Source organism: Benincasa hispida, chromosome 1 (assembly GCF_009727055.1).
Source record: "Benincasa hispida cultivar B227 chromosome 1, ASM972705v1, whole genome shotgun sequence".
Classification (NCBI taxonomy): domain Eukaryota; kingdom Viridiplantae; phylum Streptophyta; class Magnoliopsida; order Cucurbitales; family Cucurbitaceae; genus Benincasa; species Benincasa hispida.
The window spans coordinates 83,814,469-83,838,281 of record NC_052349.1 but is presented as its reverse complement, the minus strand read 5'-3'; the positions used below and the strand labels follow the sequence as shown (position 1 = coordinate 83,838,281).

Below are 23,813 nucleotides of genomic sequence, written 5' to 3'. Positions count from 1 at the left end.
ATTTAATTTAAATCATGGTAAACATACTCTGCCTAAGCTCTTAGGAGCTTAAAAGCATCAAGAAAAATTGCCTAAGTTTAGGTGACTTTGCTAAAATTTAAATCGTGAGAAAGACAAGAAGGGGATTTGAATTTTATATTTTTATTCTATTTTAATTTATGATTAATTAATAGCATATTTATAGTATGAAAACATGAAATGTTGTTCTAGAAATTTTCTTCTTGTCACGAAATCCAAATACTATTATTAGATCAAATAATTTTTTTTAATGCATTTGAATCAGTGAATTTGTAAGCAAAGTAAATTATAGATCCAAATAAACTCTTAGTTATTTGTACTATAATCTCCACTTTAGAGAAAAAAAATCAGGTTAAAAACTAAAATTTTGATCATTTCTAAGAAGATCAAATCATTATTGCTCTAACTTGCATGATATACTTTGGAATGAGAGATGTTTCTCTTACTCATATTCACATTCTTCCTCTTTATTTCTAATGAATATAAAGTTATTTTTACATCACGACGCAATAAAAATTTAGGGTCCATTTGATAATATTTATGTTTGCTATTTTTTATCTTTCGTTGATCAATTTCTAAGTCATTGACTTATTTGATAGTCATTTTCTTTTGTTATTTCTAAATTTTAAGAAAAGATTCTAAGAAATTGGCTAAATTTGACCTTATTCGTTTTTCTATTTTTCTCTTAATATTTATATGATTATTTTTATAAACAAGGCAAGTCTAGGTTTGATTCCAACATGAAGGAATATGTAAATTTTTTATTCTTTCTATTATTTTATTTTATATATTATTTTAATCCTTATGGATGGATAAAATCCTAGTAAATAGTTCCTATAGGGACTATTTAGGAGAATTTATCAAACTATAGAAAATTAATTCTAATTATAAAACATAGGGACTACATTAAAACTTTCTCCAAATTATAGGCATCAAAACTAAAAGTTAACCTTTAATTTTTAGTAGACCCCATTAGAATTTGAAATATGTAGCTTTCATTTAATAAGAAATAAATTGTGTTCATTTAAACATGCATTTAACCTCATTTTAATATTTCACAACCAGATTTACAAATACAATATAGTAGAGATTGATCTAAATTGACATCATTTAAGACAAATGATTTGAGTGTCATATATCATTATAGACTAAATTTGGATAACGTTTAAAGGATAGGAACAACATTGTTGTTATTAATTTTGGATTGAAACTCAGTGTATTAGATAATATAAATTTTTTTGTTGAGACATATAACATATAAACTTTTGATAATTCTTATCCATACATTTTATATATTTTTATATCTAACTCTATTATATAAAACAAGGGAATAAAACAAAAAAAATGTATGAAAAAAATATAAGAAACGGAACACCTGAAATAGTTATTAGACAAAATTTTGTTTTTGTTTATTTTCTTCTAGAAAAAAATAAGAAACAAAATTAGTTACCAAATATATTTCTATTTCTAATTCTTAAAAAACAAAAAATAGAAAATAGAAAATATGAAACATGAGGATTATAAAAAAAAAATCTAAGTTACCTGATTTCAACCTCAGATCCCAACGATTTTACGAAAATGGTAATGAAGTAAAAAAGTACTCAGAATTAAGGAATTAAGGTTTAAATACTATTAAGTTTTGTAATTTTGATTTCAATTCATTCTGGTCTTTATACTTTAAAATGTTTATTTTGAATTCTATACTTTAATTATAGTTCATTTTGATCATTCATATATATTTATAATATTAATTTTTGGTCCCTATATTTTTTTAATGTAAATTTTCTAAATTACATGAATCAAAATGAACATTTTAAAAATATTGTGACCAATTATTAAAAGTACAAGAACAAAAGTATAGTATTTAAACCCAAGATGAAAAGCGATTTAGTGGTTTTTGTTCTTTAAAACAAAAGCCATGAAAAAATAAAAGTATTCAAAAATTTAAATTGTAATTGTGGTTCATTTGATTTGGAAAAAGTTTATAATTAAAATTTAATTCCTATGATTTAATAAAACTCTCATAAATAGTCTCTATACTATATATGAGAATTTTATTAAATCAGTTAAACTATTTAGGAGTGGTTTTATCTAACAAAAAGGATTTATAAATTCTAAATTAAATTTATATAAGAATTAAATTTTAATTTTTTTTCAAACCATAAAGTCCATATATATAATTAAACCTTTTTAAAAAAATGTATGTGCTGTGTACCATGTTTAAGTTGGCTAAGTTGATCATTTAATTGGGACATACAATTTTTATAAAACCCAACTAACCAAATGAACCCAAGATTTAATTTATTTGAACACTAATAACTTATAACTCACTTCACTAACCTATAAGTTCTTTAAAATAATTTTTATTACAATCTTTTTTCCTCTATCCACATCCACAATACATACATGCCACCCTTATGATATTTTAATTTGTTTATGATTGGCTACGTTTAGGCTACGTTTATGAAAGGTGTATTGCAATAAATGAAAGATAATTTGGAAAGTGAGATCTTTTTTTTTTTTTTTTTTTTACATTTTCTAGTGTTTTTGGCGTTCCACATTCGTACTAGAGGGCCCCGGTTAAAAATCCTTAATCGAATAATGAAATCTGAATGACGAGCATGATGTGATCAATTAAATTGCATCCGAAAGTTACGTCGTATCGTTACCATTATAGTTATTGTTATTGTTTTAGAAAGAAAAAAAAAACTATGAATGTTGACACATTAACTATTACCGTTACGATTTGGCTCTCAAATATAAAGGTAATCATAATGTAACAGTAAATTTGACAAAATTCTTGATTTTACGTAAATGCAATAAAAAATGATCTAATTACAATTGTGATTGAGACTCGTTACGATCGATCTGTCAATGAAATTCGATTACGATTACAACAATTTTTATTACGAATTGATAAATGTGACCTTAATGTCTATTGAAACAAAAAGTGTTGTGTTACCTTTGGATTATTATTAAAGAAAGTCAAATAGAGACATCATCAATAAATGGTTCAAACACATATTGTATAACAAATATTGAATTATGTAATAATATATTATCAAGATATTTTAAAAGGAGGAAACAATGACAAATCTACATCTTGATAGTAAAGATAAGAGGAAATTGAATTTTTTTTAGGGATGTAGGGTACAAAAAATGGAAAATGACTTTTGATTGGTTTCACATGCCAAATTAGATCCTCACCTACTTGTTTCATTTCAATAGAAACCTTTGAGCAAAACCCTTATCTTATCTTCTTCTTCTTATTTTTTAGTTTATTTTCCATTTTAGGGTTTAATTAATTAAAATGTTCCCCACCTTTTCTAATAATAATAATAATAATTAAGCTCCATATGCTTCTCTATTGTGGTTGGCCAAACTCAAAATGGACCACAAAAGAAGGAATCTATACCTATCCTTCAATGCCAAATGACAACTGTTAGAAGAGGTACAACAACTTAATCATTGAGCATGGTGTGTGATGGCTTTGACCTCTATTTATTGTGATTTTTAAATCTTATTTTTCATTTATCTTTTTTTTTTTATGCATATTTTCTTCTAGATTATAAGTTTTATTTTAATTTATAAGACTCTGGATAATAATTTTGTTTTTATATTATTCTAAAATATTTACCTACTCACATAACTCTTATCAACCACGAATATTTTTTTTACAATTTAAAAGGAAAAATGCAAAAGACGAGAGAAAATGCTTAAAAAATGTTTTTGCATATATTATATTTGTTAAAATAATTACAAATACTTCATCTCCAAAAACACTAGTCATAGGAATCTAATTGAATTTTTACAATATTAAAATATCATTTTGATCCCCTATTTTAGAGTTTGTTTAATCTTAGTCACTGTATACGTAAATGTTTAATTTTAGTCTTTGTACTTTCCATAAATCTTAAATTTAGTCTCTCAAAATTAACTTTTATCGAAATTGGTTAAATGACGATGATGATGATTTTATGCCAAAAATATATAATGTGAATATGTTTTCAAAATCTACAGTGAAAATGTTAATTAATAAAAAAAATATTTAATGAATCAACAACAAATTAGTAGTACAATAGAGACACTATTTAAGATGTTTTTTTGAAGAAAAAAAATTAAGATTTTTTAAAATAGTGGACTTAAATATTTAAGATGTTTCATGTGTTTTGAAATAGTGGACTTAAATATTTAATCTACAATACACTATTTAAGATGTTTCATGTGTTTTGAAACATGTCTTATATTATATTAGTAACTTGTTTCTGCAACATGTTTCATGTCGTGTAGACTATGCCTAGAGATTTTTTTTCCTATATGCGAGATTTTTTTCTCCCTATATGTTGATATACGTAGTTCAGGCATGTTGGTTTCCTATCCTCGACAACATATCATGAATAATGTCAAGGATAGTGTTGCATGACAGGCAAAAGTTTTGCATAATATTTTTTTACTTATCTCTCAAAGTGTATTGTAGATTTGGTGGTCTACTTTCCTATTCCCGTTGAGAATATTTCTTCATTCCTTGAAAATCTTCTCAAAAATGAGTATTAATATTGTGGTCTTATTTATTTTTTAGGGTTAACCACTTTAAATTAAAGTATATATGTGTTGAGTTTTTCTTAGAACATTCAAACATATTCTTATGTACTGATAGGAAATCTTGTGTTCCTCGTTATTGATAGAGGTGATCATAAAACTCGATGACCTAATGACTCAATCAATCAAATCCAACTCGTATGGTTTGGATTGGTTTGGATTATTAATTCATTTGAGTTGGATTGGATTCAAATAAATGAAAATTTTATAGAATGGGTTCATAGGTTCACCTAAACCAACGTGAACTTATTATTAATTTTAAAATACGTACATACTTGTGTGTGTATATATATGTGTGTGTGTGGGGTATGATTATATATACATATATTTATTTTAGTCGTATTTAATTTTATGGTTCTTTTGGATAATTTGTTCTCCAACACCTCCTAGAAATAACTTTACAATACTATGTAAAGAAAATACTCATAAAATAAATTGAAATTAAAATTGAATTGTTAATCTTAATTTAATATGTGAAAATAATTAATTAAATTTTTTACATTTTAACATTTTACTTAATTATTTTTAGAACAAAAATTTTAATCAATAACTCAAGTAACCCAACTAATCCAACTCAAATGTTTAGTGGTTGGGTTGAGTAAAGTTCATTATTTAATAAGGGTTAAACTTACAACCCAAACAAGTGGATTGAGTCTAAAAAGTTCTTCAACCCATCCCAATCCAACCCACGAACATCCCTAGTTATTGAGGGTGTTGCATGTACTTGTTTAGATTAGATTGTTTGCTTATGAGGATTGTAAGTCGTTTTGAGTAAAGTTGAGCGGAGCTCACACTTAAGAGGAGTCGGAATACGTTGTATTGAAGGGATCTCATACAGGGCTTGGGATAAGTTTTATTGTGGAAGCGAGGGAAACATTGATTTTTGTATTCTATATTAGATCTACTAATTTTTCAAGTTGAACCCATGTTTATTGCTTATAAATGATCAAAATGGTTGATTTTTAATAGCTCAAAGATTAAAAGTTTAAAGATCAAAATTAAATAAACTTGAAAATTTTTTGTCAAAGTTATATCGAGTAAATCATTAATAATATAAGTTAGGAGCAACATTTTCATTAGTAATAAATCTTTCGATCGAAATTAAAATTAAAAAAAAAAAAAAAAAAAACCGTAAAAGCTCATATCTAAAGTAAACAATATCATACGATTATAAGCAAAGAAAAAGATTAATTGTTCATTAAAAAACCTAAAACATTAATACCACATGTGAGAGTAAATCTTTGAACCCTATAAATAACAGTAGAATATAAGGATTCAAACTTGTGACATCTTGCTATCGAGAACCTCAATAGAGTTAGGTTGAGATTGAAGTAGGGAGATTAAAGAGGGGTAAAATGTGAGGGGAAAGGGCGTGTTGCCTTGCCCATGCCCTACATGAGTTGGGGAATGTGAAAAGTGTGTAAAAAATTGTAGAAATAGAGAGCACAAAGCACAGAGATTTGATTCCAATCAGTGCCACTAGAAATGGGAACACAACCAATTTCCCAAACATTGCCCTTTGTACTTATTAGCTAAACTATACCAATACCTACAATCCCTTCACATTCAACAAACACCAACCTAATTTCATACTAAATTACAAATTTTCACACCCCCCAATTCCTCTACTCTCAATAAGTTCCAAAATTTCCCCCTTTTTTCCCTGAATAGCTTGGATTTTTTTATTATTATTATTTATTAGTTGGAATATATGTTATCCATTGTTTTTGTTTTATTTCATTAAATATTTGAGTCCAATAATTGGGATTATTCTATCTTAAGTTTAGTTTATTTAGATTTTGGTTGTAAATATACATGGTTTTACAATTCTCTTTGGTTTGTCATAACATGACATTATGGGCTTAGACACAAAATAACATAATAAGTGTTTGATACTTATTCTTTTTATAATTATGAGCTTAGACACAAATTAGCTTTTTTATTCTTGGATAATTAAGTGTTTGATATGTTATACATTTTATAATTCAATAACATATTAAATAGAAAGTCTTAGACACAAAATTTTGATTTTTTTTAAGTTGAAAGACATATTAACATATGCCTAAAAAGGGGGCCAAACTTGTGTTTAGGAAGATTATTAAAATCTAAGAACTACCATTAACTTTAATAAAAACATTTTAAAGTCAAATGTAATATTTATTAGAGGAAAAAATCAATCTATACCTTGAACATTAGATTATATCAGTTAAATCTTGCCAACAAGCGTATAAGACATAAAATTTGACTTATCCATCCCTAAATTATTGTACTAAAAAAACATCTAACTTAATCTTAAACTTTAAACATAGAATCTAAATAACTCACTTATAAAAATTTGATCAAAATAGGTTAAAATACCAATTTGGTTCCTATACTTCAATGTTTGTTCAATGTTAGTTCATATACTTTTAATTATCAAATTTTTATCACTGTATTTTCAATAAATCTTAAATCTAATTTTCACTACTATTTTATTGTTGATTTTTAAAACAGATTTATATTGTTAATTAGCATTTTTACTATAAATTTAATTATTTTATCAATTCGAATAAAAATAACTTTGAGGATTCAACTTAAAATTTATTAAAAGTACAGAATTAAAATTTAACAAACAACCTAAACTAAAATAGTATTCTAACCTAAAAAAAATTTAGAATTTTAATTCTTGTAATTATTACTTTGATATTTTAAAGATACCAGATTTAGGGGTGGATGTTTAAAGAAAAAAAAAAAGGAAAAAAGAATTGAAAAAAGAAATTTAGGGTGCAGGGTTTTTTTTTTTTTTTCCTTTTCTTTCTTTCTAATTATTATTATTATAATGAAGATAATTGTACAAAATTGAGGGTCGTTTTCCAAGAAATCGGTGCGTTTCCTTAATTTAAATAGGAAAAGAAAACAAAAGATGACGCCTTGGACATTGGTGTCATCAATTTTAAATTTTAATGCACGCCGATGTCGTTGAATAATATAATTCAGTATTTATTTGATTATTTAAAAATTATACAAATAAATAAAATATGCGTGACGACTTGTCGGCTTTCTGAGACTTCGGCGTCCCACAAATTTTGGTTTAATCAGTTCTACAGATTTTCGACGTTGATTTGATTATAAAATTGTTGGCCTTTATATATTAAAGTTACAGATCAAAGTAAGAACAAGCCAATAAAGAAAAAGAAAGAATCCGGATGATTTTGGTAATTTCATAAGAAAATGACATAAACTAAAAATCAAAATACATTTGTTTTAAAACTAAGGTCAAATTTCTTTTTAGCCTCCCATTTTCAGCCATCCACATCGTATTCTCAATTACATGTCCTTTTATAATTTAAATACCTCTAAAACTAGTTTTTAATCTCTTCAGGATCTATTTGTTTTTTTAAACATAATTTTGAATAATATTAGGATTAAAAACTAATTAATAATAATTTATATTTAAATTAATATTTAATGAGTAATTCTAATTAGTTTTATAGTTTATAAATATATCATCAATACATTTCGAATCATCATTTAATTGGAATACAATTTCTGAAATACTACCAAATACATATATGAAAATATAAAATATAAATATATTTTTATTAAATCACTCGTTTTTCAAATTTATATTTTTAAGATTATCTATCAAGTAGGTCCACATATTTCCAGTGTTGTAGAGGAACCTATGTTAATATATTTACATTTTTTAGTTCATCAGATGTAGTATATGTATATGCAGTGATTTTAACATTTAAATTAAATGTACCACGCGTTAATTATGGTAAGGTGTTTAAATAAAGTCACATATGATAGGTTTTTAGACATATTTAAGTTATTGTCTAATGATTAATTTAAAAAAAAAAAAAAAAAAATAGCCCCAGTGATGACTAAAATCATATTATATGGTGTTTAAATTATAAATAAAATATTTAAAGGTCGTTGCGACTAAAATATTGTAGATAAATTGTCGATTTTGATTTAAAAAGCTTTTTCCAATTCAAAAGTAACCTCATTTTTTAAATCTTTTTTTTTTTAACTTCTTTTCTATCTTTTCAAACTTTAAGTGAGAGACCTACCACGTGAAAATGTCATTTTCTCCCTCCATTTAAATCAATCTATTCATCTTCCCGTAGAAGTTAGGGCTTTTCTATTTTTCTTCTTCTCGTTGAGTTCAATTTATTCATTTTCCCGTAAAAACTTCAATTATTGTTGGACTCTCTTCTCGCAAAGAAGACCTATCTTTTGTGATCATTGTATGTATTTCAGTTCCCCTTCACCCGATTCAAATTTTGACAAAAGACACACAAGTACCTTTTCCATTTTCTTTATTTCTAAATGATTAATCGATTGTATTATTTATAGGGGGAGTCTGTGTGATTTTTTGTAGGAATGTGTAATGAAAAACTCAAAACTCTTTTTCTTTCTTTGAACTTTAACGAATTTAAAATAATTTCACGAGACAAATATCTCGTGAAGTTGTTACGAAAATTTATCTCGTGAAAGTACTCTCAACAGTGGAAAGTTTGTAAAATAGCTTAAAAGCTCTTTGTCGTTTGTCTTGTAATGTTGTAAGTTTGTCCCGTGAAGTTAATTCACGAACAAAAGACAGATGGACTCGACTTTACGAGAGACAGAAGTCAATCTTTTGTCTCATAATGTTGAGTTCACTTTCGTCTTTTGTCTCGTTGTTTCGTGAAGTAGCTTCAGAAGACAAACTCGTAACTTTACTAGACAAATGACAGACTATCTCGTTTGTCTCGTAATAATGTTGTAAGTTTGTTTTTAGGAGTTAACTATCACGAGACCCCCCACCCCCCCTCCCCCCCCCCCCAAAAAAAAAAAAAAAAACAAAAAAAATTACTTACAAACTCAACTTTACGAAACAAACGACTAATTTTTTACATAAACAAATAAAATACTACTTTTCGACATACTTGTCTCTTTTAGAACTCTAAAAAAAGAAAGTAATTGTTCATCCGAACTTGGGACCCTCTGAAAATATTCCTCCGAAGTTGGGATCCTCATGTAAAGTATATCTATCTTGAAAACAAAACGTGAAACTGAAGATTGAATTTACTATTTTAATATATGTGAGTTAGGTAAATTAGATGATTTCATATTCAAGATAATTAAATAATAATTTATTGAGAGACAAATGATAATTTCACGTGGAGGATCTCTCTACTTAACGATTGAAAAAATAGAAAAAAAAATATTACAAGAGTAGATTTTAAAAATGAGATTACTTTTGAATTGAAATTTTTTTTGGAACAAATTGGTAATTTCTCAATGTTGTACTAAAAGATTTAGAGAGACAAAGGAAATAAATTAGTAAATATAAAAATTCTAAAACAAAACAGAAGGTTTATATGTGTTTTGTCAGCTTGTTTTATTCGTTTTCTTTTTTCTTGGACAACCTGCCTTTATTTTGTTCCATTTCCCTATTCTCTCATTCAATCTCAACGCAAATTATTACAATTTGGTAGTTGAATCCTATCATATGATCAATATTGCGAAAGACAAAATTGTTTTGTTCCATTTTAGCTTTTGAAAATCATACCGTCTCCGACTTTTAATATTTTGTAATTCAATTCAAATTTTGATAACTAAAAAACATAATTTTGTAAAGACTTGTTTTTTATTTCAAAATTTGGCTAAAAAATTAACTATTGTAATTAATAAAGATACAAACCATTATAAAAAAAATGTATATATATATATATATATGCTTAATTTTGTAAACAAATAAAATTTAAAAGAGTTGTTTTTAAATATAGAAAAATGTATCAAAATATTTACAAATATAACAAAATTTTATGATCTATTTGCGATAGACTAATATGTGTCATGATAGACATAGATAGTAGTCTATCACGATTCCCGCTCTATCGCAAATAAACTGTGATATTTTACTGTTATTTATAAATATTTTAAGTAATTTTGTGATTTAAAATAATTTATCTTTTTTAATTCTCTAAATTCAATGATTTATCATTTTCTGATGTGTTTTCTTTTTTAACCGATTCTCTGTCACCAAATGAGGAAGCCATACTTTTCTTTTTTGAAAGTGGAAAATCCCTAATTAAATGATAGCATTTAGTAGCTTGGCTATCAACTTTATAAAGAGGATCTTTTTATAAACAAATTGAGGAATATTCATTTTGCACATTAAAGAAGATTTGTTGCTTCATTTTCAGCCGTTTTATTATAATCCAATTTGAACTTCTAAGTTGAAAATAATTTTCTTACAACATAAAGTCCTCCGCGTGGAATTAGTTTCTTGTATACTTTTATAAATTCTAAAATCCTTTTTAATTACCACATAAATTAGCTTGACACTATTATTAAAACATACACGTGATCTAAGTATGGAAGTAAATCAAAATCTATCCGTTTAGTAACCATTTCGTTTTTAAGTTTTTGTTTTTGAAAATTAAACCTATAGACATTACTTCCGCCTCCAAATTTATTCATGTGATATCTAATTTTTATCAATAGTTTAAAAAACCAAACCAAATTTTCAAAACTAAAAAAGGTAGCTTTCAAAAATTTGTTTTTGTTTTTTTTTTAAATTTGGCTGAAAATTCTACAATTATATTTAATAAATATGCCAATTATTGTAAGAAATTGAAAGAATATATATTTAATGTTAAAAAATTAAAAACAAAAAATAAAATGGTTACCAAATTAGACCTTAACAATTAAATAGGTTGATTCTAACCTATTAGAAAATTTAGTTTGAGTTCTTACTCGACCACTCAATACGAATATAACTCCACTCATGAAAAACAGGAAAACTTGAGCAATATTGTATATTGGAGATATATCACCATAATCTTAAAATTATAGGTGGGAAAAGTTCAATTTACAGTTATACTCCTAAATTTTGTTTAACCTAATATCAATTTAAATTAGAACTAATAATTATATTGACTTAAATCTTAAACTTTGGCAAATATATTAAATAACCATTTCCTTCAAACTTAAACAATGTTTACACCAAGGGAAAAAGTAATAAATGCATGATAATTTGAAAAAGTTGGCCCAATAAATTACATTTGTTGTTGTTAACCTTGTGTTCTATACTTGTATCGACATGCAAGGCTCACTACCCCATCTGTAATTAAAAAAGGAAAATACTTGGATGCATCCGGGGTCGAACCTATCTATGTCTATCTGTGTGCATCCCACCAAATTGTCCAATCATAATTTGACATGTGATTAATTTTTCTTATTTATTTTATGAAATATCTTAATGATTTGTTAGGTGAGTAATAAGAGTGAGATGCATGATGATGGGACTATCAATGATGTACCCAAGTATAACCCATTAAAAAATGCAAATCGATTAACGAGCGAAGGGTGATTGATCTGTTTGCATTTTAGAACTACGTTATGGTTACCATTAGTATATCGTTACAGTATGAAAGATTAATTGTAATGGGCCAAAAAAACGTAATTGAGTTTAATCGATAAAACTATAAGTCTCACACAATGTTTATCAAAACAAAATGTAATAAATGATGTAAATTAATACACTTGCAAAAGTTTAAAGTTTAAATCAATAAAATTATCAGTTCATAGTTTAAATTTATACAACCTCAAAGGGTAGAAAAGTAAATTGATATTTTTCATTTGTAAGTCAGATCAATTGACTGGTTTCAATTGAACATGTCACACCACTTTATCTAAAGTCATGTCCCAAAACCAAAATCACTTCAATATGCTCATTTTAAATAGTTGCTTTTAAATATAGAAAAATGAGTCAACTCATTTATAAATATAGTAAAATGTTAATGTCTATCAGCTATAGAGAATGATAGACACTGATAAACACCTATCAATGTCAGAATGACATACTATATTTATAAGTACTTTCAGCAGTTTTGCTATTTAAAACAATTATCTTATTATAAATGTGAAAATGCGATTTAATTTTAGTACACACGAAAATGATGCATAAATCTAAGGTCTCTTATACTAAGTAAATTTAGTTTCACTAAAACTATAAATCTTACTCAAACGGCAAAGTGGGAAACTGAGCAGACCTCTTAGAACAAAAGTCAAGCCAATACTATTGTATCGTTTACTTTTGCTGCTAAAATTATAGATCCACACTGTCTTAAAAATTTAATATATGCCTAGTATTTCTATATGAGCCGATGAGGTGTGAAATCAATATTGTCCATTAGAATAAAAATACATTATAAATCCACCGAATTTTTTTGAAAAAATAAAGGGAAAAAAAATACTTTTTTGATCCATGAGTTTTGAGAAATAGGTGCGTCTAGTCTCTCATGTTTAAAACTAGCCAATTTAGTCCCTAAATTTTCAAAAATAGGTTTAAAAAGTCTATCTACAAATTTTTTTTTATTAAATTTGAATTAAAAAAATGACTAGATGAGTTAGAAAAAAAATCATTTTTTAATATTTCTCTTATCTCTCTTATTTTCCTCTCCCTTCTCTTCGTCCTCTCATCTCTCTTCTCTCTTATTCTCTCCCTTTTTCTCGATTGCTAAATTTCAAAAAAAATGAAAATAAAAAAATAAAATAAAAACGAAGCCTTTAACTCTCATATCCTCTAACCTAAATTTGAAAAAAAATATGACCAGCAGCAACAACGGTTGTAATAATGGTGTATAGAAATGACGAACATGAGGATGATGATGAATTACTGTGGCTAAATCATGGGTAAACTTCATATAATTACCACAACCTAAATGAATTAGTCCAATCAATTTCGATTTTTTTTCCCAATTTTTTGAAAATGTAGCCATGGTGGGAGAGGTGAGAGAGCATGAGAATTAAAGATTTCCATATTTTTTGAATTTTTCTGAAAATTTAGTAATGAAAAAGAGGGGAGAGAATAAAAGAGAAGAGAAAGATGGGGAGGAGAAAGGAGAGGGGAAAGAGATGAGTGAAATATTAAAAAAATAATTTTTTTCCAACTCATCTCACCGCCTTATCTAATCAATTTTTTTATTCAAAATTAATGACTTATTTGGATTTTTTAAACTTATTTTTGAAAACTTATGGATTAAATTGGTTAATTTCAAATATGAGAGACTAAATACACCTATTTCATAAAATTTAGGATAAAAAAGGTAACTTTCTCACCAATAAAATACATTGCATCTTTTAACTTTATACTAATTACTAAACAAATAAAAAAATTTTTAGACAGCAAATAAAATAAACAATATTCGATTAACAAAATATATAAACATGCAAGAAAACGTGCGTTCTGTACTATATATATATTTCTTCTTTTGATTGGATTATGGATAGTTGATTAATATTAGCCATATTTGAAATAATATTTATTTATTTTTTGTCTTTTGTCGAAAATGACCAAAATAAGATGAAATAAATAATATACAATTACTTCACTAAAAAAATTGTAAAATACAATTAAAAAAAAAAAACTTTAGGAGGTTCGAAAGCTGCGACACGATCCGGGATACGTGGCACCGAAGCCGAGGACGTCAGCCGCCAAAAACGCCGTCGTCTGGTCACTGCAGCGGCAGAGGCCGCTGCTACAGTTACCTAGCCGTGAGGTAAATCTGTCACCGTTTTCTGACGTGAAGATAATCGGAAGGTGCTCACGCGCCAAGCGTGAGTTTGTGTAACGGAAATCGTTGACGACGTTGAGAAACGGTGACAGAGCGACGTTGGTGGCGATGGATCAATGGTTGGGTGATGGACAGTGACGGGGATGGGTAACGGCGAGTGGACCCACGTGGGGCCGTGCGAATGGGAAAGTGTCGGAAGGTAGGGCTATGTTAATTTTAATTTTATTTTTTTTAAAAAAATTATATTATTTGATATTTGTTATAAATGCTTACTTGGGATTGTGGTTGAGTTCACGTTTTTGCAATTAATGAGAAGGTTCAAAATTGAAATGGGTCTTCAAATGTATTGGAGAAAGTGCCACCCATATTGCCTTTATTTACCATTTTGGGGTTTTTTTTTTTAAAAAAAAAAAATTAAATAAAATAAAATATATGAATCAAGGAAGATTAAAAAGCAAGAAACAAACCATGGAGAAAGGGAAAAAAGAAAAAAAAAAAAGGTAAACAAACAAACCAACGACTCTTATTTTGAATAAGGATGTCAAAAAGGAAAAACAATAACATAAAGCTTGAAAAAGAAAAACAACAACTTATCATTTAGATTTAAAATAGACATATAGAAAATGTCATAAACTATTTTAATTTGTTATATAAAATTAGGTGATTTTTATTTTATTGACTATAATTTTTTATCACTTAGATTTAAACAGAGCACCGACCTATAAACCTAAATCCATTTTCAGAGATAATAGGAGGGGGACTTCAATAATTATTGGAATATCTTCGTCTATTATTTATTTGGACACTTTGGGACCAATACTTTCTTACTGTATGATAAAGTCTTAGAATGTACCGACACTGAACAACTCCCATTCTTATACAACCTAGACCTACTCTTAGGGTGGGGAGAGTTACTAGTTGTTGAGACATTTCATCTATTATTTATTTAGAGACACTTTAGGATGGAGACCTTCTTTTACGACAGAGTCTTAGAATGTCCCAAGATTAAATTACACCCATACATTTTAGATATGTCAAGGATAATTCAAATATATATCAAAATCCACATTAAAAACATATCCACTTTTACATATTTTAAAAGAGGATTATAAACATTCATTTTCAATTAAACGCGAGGGAAAGACAAATGTCTTATTTCCTTTGATAATCAGTTTTGCACTAATTTCTATCTATATTTCATTCGATTATTGGAACGAATCAAAATCATTGTTAATCTTCCATGTTTCGAATTCAAGAATTTTCTTTTACCTCATCGTAATTGTGCTCACAATCATTTATAAATTATCCATCTAAATAAAAGTAATTTAAAGATCACTAAAATAATTTTATTTTCATTTTCCTCTTTTTGAACTCCAAAGCACTTTGGCTCAAAAATTCAGGCAAAGCTTTATATATACATAATCAAACCACACTTTTCCCAATATAGCTAATAATGTTACATTATGGTACGGTCAGATGAAAAGTGCATCCATTCAAATTAGATGATTCCATTCACCTTTTTTTTTTCTCCAAAAACCATACTCTTATTATTTTTGTTCTTATCAACCAAACCTTTAATTCAAATCAAATATTTAAAAATAAAGTTAATGGGCCCCATTTATTTCTTCCAAGTATATTCCAAAAGAGAGAGAAAAAACCCTATACAAAAGAAATCCCCTCTCACAAGAGGCTTCTTAAAGAGAAATGAACTCAAGATTGGGAGTGTTAGTTTTGTAATTACAATGAAATGGGAGGGCTTTATGAAAATTTAAGAAACTAAAACTTTCATTGGGTAAAAATGGCAGAGGCAACTGATTGAGCTGCAGGCTGATGAAGCACAGAGACATGCTTGCATTTGCACAGTGTGAGCTAATCTTTGTATTTATTCTACCTATTCCTTCCTACACCCCCTTCTTTCGTTTCCCTCTAAATTTCACTTTTTTAATTAAAACAACTCTACATTTTCTTTTTAGATGTTCGATTCGATTAATCATATAGTCCAAGTTTACCAAATCATAATATAAAGTGACGTAATCGTAATGAAATTTTCTTTGATGGATCAATCGTAATGAGTCTCAATCACAAACGTAATTAAATTGTTTTTTAACATGTTTACTTAGGATTACAAATCTGTCACATTTTTTTGATCAAAATGATAATGGTAAAGGTAACAATAAATGTGACATATTCATAATTCCCATAATGTTTAATGTTTTAGTAACAATATTTATAAATGTAGTAGTGGATACCACATACTTTTCAAGCATAATCAAGTTGAGTACCTTCCATTTCTCAATTAGATTACGTGTTTTGATTACAAATTTGGAGATGAAACTCACATGTTCGTTATAAGTAAATAACAACAAATGTAATAATTTAGAACCCACTTTTTACTTTACCATTCATGGATTATGTTTTAATTGGGGTAAACGTGACCCTAATCTTTTTTAAATCCTACATTTTTTTTATATCCATGAGTGTCGAGCCAACTAATTACACATATTTCGACTAATTTCATCGGACAATCTATTTGATTCTACAACATTTGGGTGTCAAGTAAATCTATAAGATTAAATGGTAATCAAATCTAAGCCTCTACAAATCACACATTTCTTAAAAAATGAATACAATATCAATAAACTTAAGATAGTTAAAACCTCGTAGCTTGGAATGGGAGGTTATAGATTTGAAAGTATTTTGAACATAAAAGTTAGAATCATATGAAAGATTGGGATAAAATGAAATAAAAGTTTGTGAGAGTTATGATTGTGATACTGATTTTGATGTTATCTTCCCTCGTGAATGACCCAACTTCTGAAGAGAGGTAGTTTCAAAATTTCTTTTATCTTCAACCTTCTCTCTCTAACAGACACACACACACCACAAAGCTGATTGATTGTTCTTTTCAATTTCACTCAACACCCTCTCTCTCTCTTCAATCTCTAAAAAAGCTTTTGTACTTATTATCTCAAAAAGGTTTTTCTGGGCTCAGGGTTGGGTGGAGGTGGTTGGCATTAGCACAAAAACAAGAGAGAAAGAAAGAGAAATTGGAAAAACCCAATTTATGTTTTGGGTTTTCATTACTCTGTTTTCCTTTTTCCTTACAAAATTCGATCTATCCTCTCTTTTCGGACCCATTTTGGCTTCTTTCTGTGACTCTGCTGGCTTGACGTGAAAGAAGAAGGAGACCCATCAGAGGGAAGGGGAGGGAAAAAGCAAGCCCTCGCTAAGATTTGGATAACAAGTTGTTTCTGGGTTTTGTTTTCTGTTTGTTCTGAGCAGCTTTTTTTGGCTCTGTTTCGATTCAAGATTTTTTTGGGGGTTTTCAATCGGTAGGTGGATTTGAGCTATGAGTTTAAAGTAATACCATGTGCATTTTGATGAATGTTGAATGCTGTATTTGTTCTTTTGCTGATAATGGATCTTTATTTCTTTCTGATCTGGTTTTAATCAGATTTGATGAAGCTTTATTTGAGCTGATTGAGTTTATTTTCCAGCTGGGTTCTGTTTCAAGTGATTCGCCTCTCATTCATTGCACATCAGCAAGAGCTGGCTTCTGTCACGTCACAGCCTCGTTCCTGTTTTGGTTGGACCTTAGAAGTGAAACATAGTGTTGTCTGAAGTATCTTTTTAACTGAATTCTCTCAAATCCCTGTTGGGTGAGAGCCATTTTTGGTGATTTGAAAGCTCGGAGGAGGTGCATAGTTCAAAATGAATAGAGAAATCAATTCTGCATGTGGGTTTGCTTTCTTTTTTGGTTTGCAGTTTGTTGCCAATTATCTTCTGATTCTCTCTGTTTTTAAGTTGCACATGAGTTAAAGAGAATTTTGAATATCAAAATGTCGAAGACTATGCTCTGAAATACTGATTAAGATAAAATGAAAGTGTGGTAATGTATGTAAATTACTGTGGAAAAGGTCGTGTCATTGTAGGCTCAGGTTTAACTGGCCTGAATTGTGAGCATGTCGGTCGGGAACATAAATTGAATCCAACATTGTGGGACAGATCAATAATGCACATGTTTCTGGGTTTGGTCCTCAGCCATGTCTTTGAGCAGCAGTGGCGATATCTGCTTCTTGGGGTGTGAGAATTGACTTTCTAGAGTGTAAAAATTTCAACGAATCGACGTGGTAATGAGTCGGGATCAGAAGCGGGGAAAGCAGGACAAAGGTTCTGATGATGTCCAGAAGGTGATTGTTGCAGTGAAGGCTTCCAAAGAAATTCCTAAAACTGCACTTGTTTGGGCGTTGACTCATGTTGTTCAAATTGGAGATTGCATAACTCTGCTGGTTGTTGTCCCTTCTCAAAGCTCTGGTACATTTCTCCCTTTCCCTCATTTTGATTTATGCAAATACTGAAGCATTTAGTGATGATCCAACCTCGGTTTCCTCTTATATCCTTCATGTCCCTGTTATTGGTCAATCATTTGTTCATCTTCCTATTCTGGTTGTTCTGCCTTTAACCGATCTCCTTCAAATCTTGTCACATAGTTTCTGCTTTTTATCAAACATGTTTCCAGATCTTAGTCTAGAGGGTGTTCCAGTGTCATTGGATCTTTTTTTTCGCCTCTCATTAATATAGAGCCTTCTCACGTTCCAAATGGTTGTCCAGAAAGAAAAAAAGACAGTTCGATATGGGACAACTGGATCTGGCCACTCCAGTGATTTATTATGTTTAATTAGTAGATGGATTACTAATAGCATCATATCCTTCAGGTAGAAAATTCTGGGGTTTTCCGAGATTTGCTGGGGATTGTGCAAGTGGTCACAAGAAAGCTCATTCTGGGACAAGCTCGGAGCTGAAATGTGATATTACTGACTCCTGTTCTCAGATGATCCTTCAGCTTCATGATGTTTATGATCCAAATAAGGTTAGAACTTTGACTTCCTCTTACTGCTTTCCCATGTCTAAAAATTAATTACTCCAATTAGATGACATATTTCTTGAAATGGAACTTTTTCTTTGGCAGATAAATGTGAAAATTAAAATTGTTTCGGGGTCGCCGAGTGGGGCAGTAGCTGCTGAGGCCAAGAGAGCTCAAGCTAGCTGGGTTGTGTTAGACAAGTAGTTCTCCTGCTCACTTCTCAGTTCTCTCAAATCTAACATTTGCTTCCATGTTTGTGGTCTTTCTCTCCCTACGACGTGTGATACTATTTTCTAATTGTTTCAGACAGCTCAAACACGAGGAGAAATGTTGCATGGAAGAGTTACAGTGCAACATTGTTGTAATGAAGCGATCACAACCAAAAGTTCTACGTTTGAACCTGGTTGGGTCTCCAAAGAAGGAACCAGAAGTGCCCTCTCCGTCACCTTCTGATATAGATGAAGGGTCTGAAAGCCATCAAAAAGAAAATAGTGATCCTCTAGATTTCATTCGGGGACCAGTTGTGACCCCCAGTAGCAGTCCAGAGTTGGGCACACCTTTTACCGCTACGGAAGCTGGAACATCATCAGTGTCGAGCTCAGATCCTGGAACTTCACCATTTTTCAACTCTGAAATGAATGGAGACACAAAGAAGGAGGAATTGTTTGTTATAAAGGAAAATAAAGAACTTGATGCTGCTAGTTCAGACTCGGATATTGAGAATTTATCTGTCTCTTCTGCGAGTTTAAGATTCCAACCGTGGATGACAGAGTTTCTAAGTTCTCATCTTCAATCCTCACAACACATAAGTGGAAGGTCACAGAGATGTGATGATAGGAATCAAGGCTCAACAAGAAAATCTTTTCTACCAAAGTCTTCTACACTTGACAGAGAATCAAGTATTGGAATGTCAAGCCATAGAAGTGACAATGATTTTCATGGGGACGTACGAGATGCAGTTTCTTTATCCAGGAACACGCCACCAGGCCCTCCTCCATTATGTTCAATATGCCAACACAAGGCACCAGTTTTTGGAAAACCTCCAAGGTGGTTCAGCTATGCTGAGCTGGAGCTTGCTACTGGTGGATTTTCACAAGCCAACTTTTTGGCTGAAGGTGGATATGGATCTGTTCACAGAGGGGTACTCCCAGATGGACAGGTGGTCGCTGTCAAGCAGCACAAACTAGCTAGTTCTCAGGGAGACCTTGAATTTTGTTCAGAAGTCGAAGTTCTTAGCTGTGCACAGCATCGAAATGTTGTTATGTTGATTGGCTTTTGTATAGAGGAGAAGAGAAGGTTGTTGGTGTATGAATACATCTGCAATGGTTCACTGGATTCTCATTTATATGGTAATGTTTTGAATTCAACCCCTTGAAAAATACACATCTAATTACTGCATGCACATTTTAAAATACATGATCCCACTTGTTACTTATGTCGAAATAGATTACATTTCAAAATTCTGGATTTCCTTCCTAGGGTCTTAAAATGAGTACACAGGTGCAATGAAAGAATCCTCACATTTCTCCTACACTTAGGTTTTTTCCTACTTCAACAGTTCATATATAATTTTAGTTGTGACTAAGTCATCTAATATAAATTGTTATTATCATATATTTTATTTTGCTTTGTGGTTAAATGCTTTTGTGAGTAATTTGGAGGTGCATTTTCAGGACGCCAACAAGAGCCACTAGAATGGTCTGCCCGGCAAAAAATTGCCGTGGGAGCTGCAAGGGGCCTACGATATCTCCATGAAGAATGTAGAGTGGGTTGCATTGTTCACCGGGATATGCGGCCAAACAACATTCTTATCACCCATGATTTTGAACCACTAGTATGAAAACTTCCAATCTTCAAACTGCTTTATATGTCTTCAATCTTCCATCACACGCAGCTCCCATTTTCAGATATCTATCAAACTACTTTTTACTACCTCAACCTCTGTATATCGATAACCCAGTCAAGAATAAACCGTGTGGATGCCAATATCTTTTCAAATTCTGGGTTCCAATATTATCAAATATTTACCACTTAATGCATCGCAAATTACAGTACAGACAGACAGTAGTCTATGAAAAATTGTGTTGTTATACTCCTTAGGATGCTAGAATTGATCAAGGGTCCTTTCTTCATTAAACTTTTCTTCTGAGACAAAGTCTAAGTTTCATTCTTTTTCTTCAAGGTTGGAGATTTTGGCCTTGCAAGATGGCAGCCTGACGGAGATACTGGTGTTGAGACAAGAGTTATTGGAACATTTGGGTAGACATCTAATGATATCTTGTACCTTTTCTCTATCACGCATCGTTTGCATATTGTATTGAACACGATTATTTTCTGTGGTGTAGGTATTTGGCTCCAGAGTATGCTCAAAGTGGCCAAATCACAGAAAAGGCCGATGTTTATTCCTTTGGGGTGGTACTGGTGGAGCTAATTACTGGAAGAAAAGCCGTAGACCTTAGTCGGCCAAAAGGTCAACAGTGTCTCACTGAATGGGTATGGATGAGTGAATATACTTCTGAAAAAAGCTTAACACCCTACTTTAATATTCATTTCTAACATTCAAATTCTTCGTAGTTAACAAGCTTCAAAAGGTACCATTGCTAACTGGCTACTCATACTATGTTTATGCAAATCAGGCACGCCCCCTGTTGGATGAATTTCTCATTGATGAACTGATCGATCCAAGGTTGGGAAATAGCTTTGCAGAGCATGAAGTGTACTGCATGCTGCATGCCGCATCGTTATGCATCCGAAGAGATCCCAACGCAAGGCCTCGTATGTCACAGGTGAGATACCAAGTCTAAAACCATCTCATTAGAAATCACTTACACATTGTAGCACTTGTTTTCTATTCCCCAATACATTGTCCAATCGATCCATGAATACAGATAGGCTGGTAGGGAGACAACTGGGTATGTTTTGAATGTGAGGAACCTTGTATAAGTAGTTTAATCACTTATCAAAACTGTTTCACTCGCCTCCCTGAAACCGAAAATTCCAACTTCTGAAAGATATTATGTTGCTAGTTAGGAAAGAATTTAAGAATCAGAATGTAGAATTAGTTCAACACAACTTCAATGAGGTAGAAATCAAAATGTCCAAAAGTTAGTAAAGGAGTTCTGGTCCCTTAATGACAACTCATAGAGTGGCCAATTAGATACAAAATACCCACCTTAGATTCAAATTCCAACCCCCTATTTTGTATTATTTCAAAAGGAGAGAGTTGAGGGAATCCCGAAACTTATCAGTATCTTGATTTGGAGGCATCAAAATATGGACCACCACCATATTCTCAAGACTTGACAATTCATATTCTATTTTCAACTGTCAAGGTTTTACGGATTCTGGAAGGCGACCTCGTCATGGATGCTAATTACTTATCAACTCCCGGATACGATGTGGGAAACCGGAGTGGTCGAATGTGGACCGAGCAACAGCAGCAGCAGCAAACCTACAGTGGCTCGTTGTCAGATGAGACCCTAGAGAGGTTCAATGAAAAAGTCTGTGTTGAAAATTTAAGACCAGGTTACTGGGAAAGGGACAAGACAAGGAGGACTTCAAGTGGAAGTGATTTGTAAAGTGGCTCAACATTCCTAGAATATACACTACACTCTTTAGTCTGCTGAATTTGTACTTCCCCAATTAATTTTTTTGGGTAATTCTTTTTCCTCATTATAAGCTTCTGTTTGTGTATAGTAGTAGTATTAGTAAGTGGAAAAATATGGTGGGGGGTTTTTTTGTAAGTTTTGTAGGAAAAATAGTGTAGTAGTAAAAGCCTATATGGTCACTTTCTAACTTCACATCTGAAGATGCTTTTATTTTTTATTTTTACCAAATCTAGGAAGTTGTTCTTTGACAAAATAACTCTCCCCCTCCTTTCTCACTCGATCTCTTTCGTGTACCAATAGAGATGAATCTTAGCGAAGGAAGCTTTATATCAACTATATTGGTGTTGATTGAATCGTTACTAGTACGTTCATGTGCTTGTATCGTTGTATTTATGTGAATGTATGTTTTGAGATAGATTTTTACTAAGTTTTGAATGTTGAAGTTTGAAGAGTTGAATGAGAAGATCAATGAGACAATATAGCAATGTAAGTATACTACATAACTTCAAATTTCTTTCTTTTGTTTGTTTGTTTTGGTTTTTAAAAAATCATTAGTGAATAAATGAATGTTAAATAAAATTTTTTGCTTCTTGAATTTCCTAAGATTACCTTGTATCTCTTTTAAAAAGAATAGAATAGACAGAATTATAAGGGAGGGTAGCAATAATTGTTAAATTTGTGAGATGAGAAAAAGCTTCAATGATAGACGACCATACAAATAAAAGTAACCTTTTTGTAATGAATAAAATCAAACTTTGATTATTGTGAAGATTCATTTAGTTGTGGCTTGTAATATGATCAAACCTTTTTTTTAATCATTATTATTATTATTGTTTCAAATTTAAATAAGGCAAATGTAGTATTCTTTTTAGTAATGATGTCCCCTTAACACACAATTTTGAAAGACTCAACATATAGCATGTTACTATAGTTTTAACAAATGATACTACTTTTTATGGAGAAGCCTCATGTTATAATTATTGCTTTCTAAATTTTAGGCTAACTTATCTCCATGATTTACTCATCCTGTACTTTTAAGTTTGTGCCAATTTGATTCATGAACTTAAAGTGTTCAGAAGTTTAGATTTTATGTTTAATAGATTTTTGAATCTAAAAAAAAATTGATTCATGAACTTAAAGTGTTCATCAAGTTTTGAAGTTTAGATTTTATGT

At 30.1% G+C, this 23,813-nt stretch overlaps 1 protein-coding gene across 6 annotated transcripts; it reads left to right on the top strand.

The window, feature by feature from the left end:
• Positions 1–16,867: 16,867 nt before the first annotated feature.
• LOC120080974 (inactive protein kinase SELMODRAFT_444075-like) lies at positions 16,868–22,896 on the top strand. 6 transcript variants are annotated; one of them, XM_039035661.1, is made up of 11 exons: positions 17,008–17,500; positions 17,666–17,904; positions 18,210–18,482; positions 18,884–19,038; positions 19,138–19,232; positions 19,339–20,381; positions 20,706–20,866; positions 21,215–21,291; positions 21,378–21,525; positions 21,669–21,818; positions 22,365–22,896. In XM_039035661.1, exons 3-11 carry the CDS (start codon positions 18,302–18,304, stop codon positions 22,608–22,610), a joined length of 2,256 nt encoding a protein of 751 aa, XP_038891589.1. In that variant the 5' UTR covers positions 17,008–17,500; positions 17,666–17,904; positions 18,210–18,301; the 3' UTR covers positions 22,611–22,896. The 6 variants fall into 6 exon arrangements, with proteins under 6 accessions (XP_038891599.1, XP_038891589.1, XP_038891603.1 ...); XM_039035675.1 differs by having other exon boundaries at positions 18,174–18,482; XM_039035666.1 differs by having other exon boundaries at positions 18,101–18,482.
• The last annotated feature ends 917 nt before the right edge of the window (positions 22,897–23,813 follow it).

Excerpts from the sequence above, each read along its gene's own strand:
- LOC120080974 (XM_039035671.1), top strand. The coding sequence starts at position 18,302 with ATGAGTCGGGATCAGAAGCGGGGAAAGCAGGACAAAGGTTCTGATGAT. Across the intron at positions 18,483-18,883 it reads TGTCCCTTCTCAAAGCTCTG|GTAGAAAATTCTGGGGTTTT; the intron begins GTACATTTCTCC and ends CATATCCTTCAG. Across the intron at positions 21,292-21,377 it reads AGAGTTATTGGAACATTTGG|GTATTTGGCTCCAGAGTATG; the intron begins GTAGACATCTAA and ends TCTGTGGTGTAG.